Source organism: Myzus persicae, unplaced genomic scaffold, assembly GCF_001856785.1.
Source record: "Myzus persicae strain clone G006 unplaced genomic scaffold, MPER_G0061.0, whole genome shotgun sequence".
Taxonomy (NCBI): domain Eukaryota; kingdom Metazoa; phylum Arthropoda; class Insecta; order Hemiptera; family Aphididae; genus Myzus; species Myzus persicae.
This window is the reverse complement of record NW_019100672.1, coordinates 4,754-15,169: the sequence shown is the minus strand read 5'-3', so window position 1 is coordinate 15,169 and position 10,416 is coordinate 4,754. Positions and strand designations below refer to the sequence as shown.

Below are 10,416 nucleotides of genomic sequence, written 5' to 3'. Positions count from 1 at the left end.
GAAAATTAAAATGAAAGCAAAATCTATATTTTATTGTGAAAGTTATAGAAACAGTCTTTTTTTGGCGTAAAGCATAAATGAATGTTACACTTTCTGCATACTACATGAGTTTTACCTGTACATTTGTTTTCTTTGCAACGGGTTGCCTCTTTCTTTCCATCAAATTTTGGGTAGTGTGATGTCTGGTCTTGGCTGACAGCTAGCTAAGGTCTAAATTCCAAAGATTTGGCGCATTTGGGCGATATATCGTATAAGTCAACATTTGAAACACTAGGCGATGATGCTGATGATGGACGGCCGCGTTTTCTTGGTGGAGTAGGTCGGCCAACAAGAATAAGTTCTTCGGCAAGATTGCTTTTAAAATCCAATAAAGCAAGTTGTCTGTTTTTAGGAATCTTCAATACATTTGCATAATTTACATATTCCAGCCAACAATTTGCCACCGCCATATCGAATGCATGAAAAATCATCCGAAGAGTCCACTTCTTTGATTTCATATGCATTCTGTAGTAGCTGACTAATTGATCATGCTTTTCAACACCCCCCATTGATTTGTTATATAATTTTATTACTTCGGGTCTTTCTATATGCACAAATTCTTTATTTTTTTTTATCCCACCGTTTGACGTATTCCGGTGTGCCTGATGTTATGAAGTTCGACCCCATATTTATTGGTTTATTGTCATACCATTTTAGCAAACTTATTCCTAATTTTGAAGTGATTTCAAATGAGGTACCTCTTCCTAAATTCGAAATTTGTTTATCAGGCATCATAGGCGGTTGGAAAAATCCGTTCAATCTTACAGTACCGGCAGCATAAATTTGTTTTTGTAGTAACGCATAAAAAAGGTTATAAGACGAAAAAAAGTTATCAAAATATAAAAAGTGTCGATTTTCACTAATATTTTGTGTTAGGCAAACTACTATAGCTCCGCCCAAACCAAAATTTTTCTGGAGCTCTTCATTTATATTAGTTGACATGCCTTGATGTAAAATCATGTTGTAAACGATTCCACTTTCTCCACAAAGTAAAAATATTTTTATCCCCCAAGGATTTGGTTTTCCTTTCATGTATTGCTTTACTGATAGTTTCCCTTTAAATGGTACAATTTGTTCATCCACACTCAGGTTTCGTTCAACTGGTAATTGTTGACAGCGAATATTTTAAGTGTCATAAATAGGACGTACCTTAACAAATTTATCTTTATTGTTTCTAGGTATATCCAAATTCTTAATTAAATGAATATGTTGTCTCAGGGAAAAAAATCGGTTTTTGGTCATTGTGTCCGCAATAATGTTAACACGATATCTACGTGTCCAATACATTTCCTTTTTAGGATATTTCAAACAACCCATTATCATTTGAATAGCAATTAGGGATTTTATTTCTGTAGCACTTGTGGGTTTAAAATTACTACTGTTATTTTGCACTGCATATACATTGGTGTTAAAAGCAACATTTTCAAAAAACGTATTATTAAAATACTTCATGAAATATTCAATTGGTGTTGGCATATCAATTGGAGGGTCGACAATAACCAAATCATTAAGTTCTAATATTGGTGCAGTACAAAGCGTGTTTATCCACTCTATGTCTTTCTTTTGAACAAAATTAAGTCCTAATGTAACTGGTGTATGAATTGGTCCTGTAATTTCAAGCGTTTCGTCAATATCTTCGTGTTCAACTTCATTTGCTTGTAGTTGATCTTCTTCTTCATGAAGTGCCTCTAAATACCCGAGAAAATCGTCGTTTTCGAAATTATCTAAAAGAATTTCCAATTCATCGTCACGATCGTCGTTTTCATCCAGAATATCAATATCACTGTTGTACCCATCATTTAATAAATCCAAAATTTGGTTTTCGTTTAAAGCCATCATTAAAATGTTTAACTTTCCTTAAAATTATGAATTATTTCACAACGGAAAAGCTCATATCAGTGATAATATCATTGTATTGTTATCATTGTATGATAAGGCATGAACTCCCAGTGTCCATTCAAATGGACATAACATCAAACGTGTGTTATCGGGTGAAAGAAATATGATATCAAAGAATTTACAGTATCAACAGCTTCTGTAACTAACTAATATGTAAGAAAAAAATACCCAGTGTAGCCAACAGTAATATAAATAAAGAAAAAATAGAAAAATGTTGCGTACTTTTACGCGTAACCATCTGTTTCAAATTTTCTATTGTTAATTATTTATCTACAAAAACCTTATCATTTATAGATAAATTATAGACGGTTATCTTAATCTATACAATTTAGCGAACAATTATAATGTATCATAACGTCGTTGTAATCAAATGTTGATTTACAGTAATGAATACAAATGCATGTCCATTGAAATGGACAGTGGTAGTGAAAGGGTTAATCATTTTTTGTAGAAATAACCAAATAACCTGGACGATGCATTTCTATTGTCTGAAAATTCCCTTAATCTATGTTTGTAATAGTTTTCTAAGGCAGTACATGTTAAATCCACCCCAGGGGGTACTAAGCAATTAGTACTACGGGTATAGCGAACCCGGGGTCCCGAGCTCCTACTGGTGGAAAGTCTCAGGAAGACGATTCCAGTAGGTAATGGCGTGGGGAAAGTTGCGCTCCCATCGCCCGGTGTAGGAAATTACACCGCAATAGCCCCTTGTTAGATACAGTAGGTACCTAATAAGGCGAAAGGGGAAACCTTTCAAAACTTGGGCCCTCCATTAATGGGGGTTGACGTAGGGCTAACCACCCAACTCATAAAAACAACCTGGTTCCGAAACAAAACACAGCAAAGCCTCGGATGAAAAATAAATTGCAAAAGTTTAGTCTAGGAACATGGAATTTACGTACGATGTACGCAGCAGGAGCAATGACGACAGTAATATCCGCATTACAGAGATATCTGTGCGGAATAGTAGCCATACAAGAGATCAGATGGACGAATGTAGGGTATCAAACTTCGTGATGCGACCATACTCTATAGTTGTGGCCAAAGCTATGAATATGGTGTTGGGTTTATAGTAAACAACAGTATATTACCATTCGTTAAAAACTTCATACCATATAGCGAAAGAATTTGTACAATACAGTTGGAATGTAAATGGGGAGACATCGCAGTAATAAACTGTCATGCCCCAACCGAGAATAAAGAGGACCAATCTAAGGAAGTGTTCTACAACCAACTAGAAAGAGTTTATGATAGTATTCCTCATAGGACCAGAAAGATTATAATAGGAGACCTGAACGCAAAAATCGGTAAAGAACAAATTTTCAAACCTACTATTGGGAATCACAGCTTACATGAAATATCCAACGACAATGGAAACAAACTTATCTCATTTGCGATGTCAAAAAATATGACTATCAGTAGCTCGCATTTCCCCCACAAAGAAATACATAAACAAACATGGATATCACCTGATGGGCATACAAAAAACCAGATAGACCATGTCGTGGTTGATGAAGAACTCATACATAGCATACAAGATGTAAGAAGCTACAGGGGGGTGAGTGGCCACTCAGACCATTTCCTAGTCAAGGTAAAACTACATATAAAACTACCTATCAAATGGAATCAAAAAAGAAAAACTTCCCGAAAGTTCGATTTAGACAAATTAAAAGAGGAACAGATAGCTAATGAATACAGAAAAGGACTAAAAGAAAAAAGGGTCAACAACTTAAACCTAAACTATCAAGAACATTGGACACAATTAAGTAAAACGATAAAAGGGGTAACAGAAGAAAAAATTGGTACAGTGAACAACAAAAATATCAAACAATGGTTCAATGAAAACTGTGAAAAAGCAATATAAGAAAGAGATAATGCAAAATCGTTGGTGATTATGGAAAGTAGTATAGAAAACAAAAGAAGACTAGCCCAGAAACAAAGAGAAATGAAAAAAGTAATAAGAAGAGAAAAAAGAGAGTGGGAAAAACAACGGATTGAATTGATGGAAGAATCTTACAAAGATTCTAAAATGTTTTTTAGAAAAGCTAACGAAATAAGAAAACCATATAAACCAAAATCTTCAATAATAAAGAATGAGTATAATGAACTGATAACAGACGAACAAGCCATTGCTGAAGAGTTCAAAATATTTTTCCAAGAAATGCTGAACCAACCTGAAATAGAAGACCAAGGACAGGATAACGATGTATTCACAACGGTAGAACAGTATCAATGCATGCCGGGGAAAGACGAAATTAAAGAAGCAATAGAATTACTAAAGAATAACAAAGCCCCGGGTGAGGACATGATAGCAGCCGAACTCATAAAAAAGGTAGGAGAACTAATTGTTAATGATATATGGGAACTAATAAAGAAAATATGGCAACAAGAGCAGATACCAGAAGAATGGAAGGTAGCAGTAATATGCCCTATATATAAAAAAGGGGACCCAGAAGACTGCCACAATTACAGAGGCATATCATTACTCAATGCAGCTTATAAAATATTATCAAATTTTATCTTAAATAGACTCAAACCATATACGAAAGAAATAGTAGGTGAATACCAATGCGGCTTTAAACCAGGAAAATCCACAATTGACCACGTGTTTACACTAAGACAGTTAATAGAAAAACATTACGAGTACAATAAGCCATTACACCTACTGTTCATAGATTTTAAACAGGCATACGATTCTATCAAAAGAAAACCACTATGGAAAAGCATGGAAAAGTTCGGTATACCATCAAAATTAGTCAGAATGGTGAGAACATGCATTGAAGAATCAAGATGTAAAATTAAAGTTGGAAACAATTACTCAGAAGAATTCGAGACAACAGTAGGTTTAAAACAAGGGGATGCCTTGTCACCAATATTGTTTAACGTTGCGTTAGAGGAGGTTGTCAGGAAAGTTCAAGAAACAGCAAAAGGTGTCAGTTTCAATGGTCAAATGCATGCATTACTAGCATACGCTGATGATGTAGTGATACTTGGATCAAATGAAGAGGACATAAAAACCACCACGGAGGAGTTGATAACCAGTGCGATGAATATGGGACTAATGATAAATGAAGGAAAAACTAAATATATGATAGTAAAAAGATGTAATCAGCTACACCAAAATAGAAGTTTGAACATTGTAAACTATTGTTTCGAAAAAGTAGAAAGTTTTAAATACCTGGGAGTGAATATAAATAGTCACAATAATTACCATGAGGAAATAAACCTAAGAGTAAACGCTGGAAACAGGTGTTATTTCGCGTTACAGAAAACCTTCGGGTCCAAGCTATTATCAAAAAAAATCAAAAATAAGATTATACAAAGTTTTAGTAAGACCAGTAATTTTATACGCATGTGAAACATGGCCAACTTCAAAAGAGGACGAAAGAAAACTGGCAGTTCTAGAAAGGAAATTCCTACGACGCATATTCGGTCCCAAAAAAAATGATCAAACAGGTGAATATGAAATAAGATCCAATAAAGAAATTAAAAACCTGTTAGGAGAAGAGGACATAATACAAACACTTAAAGGCAGAAAAATGAGCTGGCTTGGACATGTATGGAGATCGAATGGCATAATGATTTACGCACTTAAGTGGAAACCGGAAGGCAAGAGACCACTGGGCAGACCGAAGAAAAGGTGGATAGACGAACCAAACCAGTTTTTTAGGATACTTGGGGTAGATAACCCGGAAGAATTAGCGAATGAGAGAGAAGAATGGAGGAGGCTGTGTGGAGCAGTGATGGGCCTTAATGGCCTACAATAACTGAAGAAGAAGAAGAAGAAGTACATGTTAAATCAATTAGAGCTAAAACATTATAAGCCTTTACCCTACATAATACATAGTCTTTGAACAGCCTTACAGCGACCTCACAATAGTTATTTGTGACATGACCTCTTGAAGTGTGATCTCTAAAACATAAACACTATTTTTGTCTATGGTGTAATTATTCTTTTAGTAATTTTACAAAAGAAATTATAATTTATAGATCAGGGTTTGTGGTACATAAACTAACTAATACTCTTAAATGTGATATGTGCAAAGATTCATTATGTTCAGTTGAAAGAGACTGTTTTTTAACTCCCTTATTACCTTTAAAAAATAAGGGAGGTAATAAAGGTGGTTTGATATATCCATCTGAAGATGTACTCAACACATGTTTCAAAACCGAAAAAACTTTAAAACAATATGACTTCTCAAATAAAGTTATTAACAAATTAAAAATTCAGTCGTAAGTTCTTACTTATTTTATATACAATTCAAATATTTTTAAGTCACTACAAAGCCATAGCTGCGAAACCTGAATTCCATTAACAGATCATGTAACTCTTCTCATAAAATCTATAATTTCAACATACATTAATTTAAAAATCAAATATAGTTTAAAAATGCTCAGCGAATAACCTTCACTTAGAACATGGTACTAGAAACTGACTATTTTTAAGGGTCAATAAATTTTGATAATTCTTATTATACGTGTAAAAATTTAATATTGTGTGAATAAAACCTTTTTTTAGTTGTATTATAAATTAGCCTGTTTAATTTTATTTTATGATATAAATATACAAATTACTCTACAATTACTATTATGACACCTACTTTAACTATCTTCGATCACGATTTTGAATAATTAGGCACCTTAAAAAATAAAAGTGTCAGTGGGCTGCACACTTAAATATTTTAGAATGCAATTACAAAAAATTGATTATATGCCTATTGTCTGTTTATTTGACCCTTATTGTCATATATAGTATTTATTCACTACAAAGTTGTGGTTACCCATCAGGAAATAGTAGCAGCGGGCGTTACTTACTCTCAGTCCCATTGCGCGACTGGCAGCAGCCAACTTGCCGTGACCAGCCAAACATTTTATTTTATGTAAGTGGTTAACCTGTACATTATTCACTACTTGCGCATCAATGTTTAGACAGAACGGCCCCTCTATATTACTCTATGAGGGAGGCCGTAAATATACGGAAAATAATCGAACGGACCGTCATATTACGGAATTCTTCAGTCAAGTTACGGACCGTCAGATTACGGGGAAAAAAATAACATAAACTGTCAGATTACGGATCGTCAAGTTGAAGAATTAAAAAAATTACGGACCGTAATATGACGGAAAACGGGAATTTCACGGACCGTACAATGACGGAGAGTAAATACACGGAAAGTAATACACCAAACCGTCAAATTACGGAAATTGTAATTTGGTTGGTAACACTGGTTAAGACATCGTATTTATAGCGGACGAGGGCCGTTCTCCGACAAATGATAACAACCAATTTTTACTCCGACAGTCAGAGTGACCAACTGTAAAAACAAAATATCAAAACTCATTTTCGTAAAACTTTAAATCGGCGGTTTAACCTTAATTTATACTACATTGTATAATACGGCCGGAAAACTGCTTATAGTGTTCTAAAAAAACCATGTGTACAAATAACAAAGCTGAAAGTACTAACAAGTTACTAGTGTTAACTTCTGAAGTTTTTTTCTACTGTATCTGGTAAGGTATTATAATTTATAATGTTAACTTCTGAAGTTTTTTTCTACGGTATCTGGTAAGGTATTATAATTTATAATGTTAACTTCTGAAGTTTTTTTCTACGGTTTGTAAATTGTTTTACAACACATAATCATCGTAAAACACAACTTATAAAACGTGTTATTCAATAAATATTGAAAAATGTAATATTATAAAATAAATAATTCAATTGTCCAAAAATGTAAATATTATAAATAGTTGATTCAATTGTTAAAAAGTGTAAAGCATTAATAATAAAATATCATTTTCATAAAATGTTAATATTATGCTTAATGTTAATAATAATAATTATAATAATAGGTAATACAAATGTTTTAAATTAGGCTTATTGACAATAAAACACACATAATCATTGTAAAATCAATAAATTCATCGCTACTCGATGAATCTAAAATACAACCTATAAAACGTGTTATTCAATAAATATTGAAAAATGTAATAATATAAAATAAAAAATTCAATTGTCCAAAATAAAATTGTCATAAAATGTAAATATGCTTAATGTTAAAAATAATAATTATAATAATTTATTAGTTGAATTATGGCTGTGGGCCAACTTGCCCATGAAGATAACCGTCCATCATATGGCCTGCTCTTTGAAGGAACATTAAGAGGTTCCCATCCTCATTTAATATATTAATATAATCCCTTATTCTACGTGTTGCGTCTGCTCTGTCTACTCTAGACTTATGATTTCTAACCTTAACATTTAAAAATAACAAAAAAACCATAAATATACAGGTAGGTATATCGTATAAAAAATTTAAAATAAATTGAAATCATTCATTTACTGTAAGGTTTCTTCGAACTTGGTCCATTTCAATATAAAACTGATTTTCAATCAGCAACAGTTTTTCTAGAATAAAAATAAAATATTTAATTGCCTACTTATTATTATTTAACATATTTTAACCAACCACCTTGAATCATAACATTTAATTCACAGCACTAAACAAATAAATACAAATCCATAGGTTAGGTAGATAGTTAGATTAGACTTCCAATTTCCGAACAAATATTATTTTACAAAATTGATTTTACGCAAAAAATCCCAAATATTTGGATGTTTTCCCATTTGGTTTAGCAGTGTTGCATGAAATGACTCCAAATAATTGTTGGTGCGGACATCAGAACTAAAAAGTGTATGTATTTAAAAACTCTTTAGTAGTTTATTTCTATTTTTTTTTTTTGTTTTATATAAAATTCTCATACCCGTAGACACTTATAGATGCAGCGCCAATTTGTATTAGCCAAAAATCTTGAACATAACCAAAGAGAAAAATCTCCAAACGTTGAGAAATGTTTGGATGTTGGTTGGCAAATTCAACAACTACCCTGAATCCATCAAAAATTGTGAACCTACAATTGGGATTTACTTCTGCTGGCAAATGAGGTAAGGCTAAGATCTATAACAGACATGTTTGTAAAACATTTAAATTACCTACACTATTTCAAATATTCTTAATAATTTCAGTAATCCGTTATTGATAAAAATTACCATGCGCAATATTTTAGCCGCCTCAGGAATGGATTGGAAGAGATTGAATATACTATTCATAGTCCTTCTGCAGTACCTTACTATAGACTAGAAAATATATATTAAATTATGTGAATTATATTAGGTAACTATACTTAATTACTTGACAATAATGAAACCAACACCCCTGGTATCTGCTTTCAGGAATGACTGATTTTACAGCATTTATTAAACCCTTTTCAAAATCTGAAATAATTACTAGCTCCGCATAGTTTTATGGCAAAATCTGGCGAGTAATTATCAAAAACGATTCATATGCAGCCTGGGTCATTTTTGAAGTTAGCGCATAAACCATTGGAAAAGACTTAAATGTAAAATACAGTTAATAGGTATGTACTTCAGAAAAATTTAATTATTTATACTAATAAAATTGTACTTACTACATTTTTTAAAACCACTTGAAATGTCAAAAGACAACCTTTGGTGAACTGAGGTGGACATCTGGGAACCGTTTTAAAAGTCCCATCAATATCTGCAACGGTTACTGTAAAGAGCTCTTCCCTATACTTTTGAATAGCATCTAAATTTGCAAAAACTATGCCAACCCTTTCGCCTTCTGCCATTAATGGTAATTGTTGTTGAAAAAAACTAAATAAAAATTTATAAAAATATTTTATTTTTATAGATAATGCTTGTACAATGTTACTTTGAGGATGGATTCTGCATTGTTGATCCATATGCTGAATTTTGTTGCTGGCTCAAGATATCTATCAGTTCTTCGATTGTAGAAGGGTTCTTTGGATGACGGCGCCGACGCATTTTTTTTACACACAATTGGGATTGCAAAAATGTATAATTTACTGCACCTTCTGGATTTCTAAGGCAGTAAATAATTGTATTATTTTTATAATTACTTTTTTTTTTATTGTTCTTATAAGTTATGACAATACTCTACATCAACACCATGGCCATTAGTTAAACTTAAAACTATGTATTATTGAACTTCTTTAACATACTCGACTATTTCTCTGTTATAAATTTCTCTAACAGAGCTGGACATAGTTCCAGGTTTTGTACCTGCTGTACCAATAGCTCTTCTCAAATGAACCATAGGAACATCTACTAACCGAGGATCATGGTTGTGTTGTCCTAGTACTGTTATAACATTATCGTTCATGTTTGTGCTTATATAGGCAGTGGCAGAACAAAACTCTCTGCGATTTTTTTGGTTTTCGCATACTAAATATCTAAATAGTTATAAATTATAAACCAAATCTCAAAATAATTTTTTTTTTACTCACATTTTATTAATTCGACTTTTACTTTTGTAGTATCGGTGATTTAAATTGTCCAAAAATATTTGAGACTTAAGTCTAACACCAGGAATTATTTTGTATGTCATTGCTTGTTCTTGAACTGTAGAAATATAGTGAAAATTAATATGTAATTGA

At 32.5% G+C, this 10,416-nt stretch overlaps 2 protein-coding genes and 1 pseudogene across 2 annotated transcripts; all 3 read right to left on the bottom strand.

Annotated features, from left to right (window-relative positions):
• Positions 1 to 203: 203 nt before the first annotated feature.
• Positions 204 to 548, bottom strand: LOC111040401 (piggyBac transposable element-derived protein 3-like). Its single transcript, XM_022324320.1, has one exon. It carries the CDS (start codon positions 546 to 548, stop codon positions 204 to 206), a length of 345 nt encoding a protein of 114 aa, XP_022180012.1.
• A 616-nt stretch (positions 549 to 1,164) lies between these two features.
• LOC111040395 lies at positions 1,165 to 1,875 on the bottom strand. The gene has a single exon (XM_022324307.1). The coding sequence runs from the start codon at positions 1,873 to 1,875 to the stop codon at positions 1,165 to 1,167; it is 711 nt and encodes a 236-aa protein (XP_022179999.1).
• A 6,093-nt stretch (positions 1,876 to 7,968) lies between these two features.
• Positions 7,969 to 9,907, bottom strand: LOC111040384 (annotated as a pseudogene).
• Between the last annotated feature and the right edge of the window lie 509 nt (positions 9,908 to 10,416).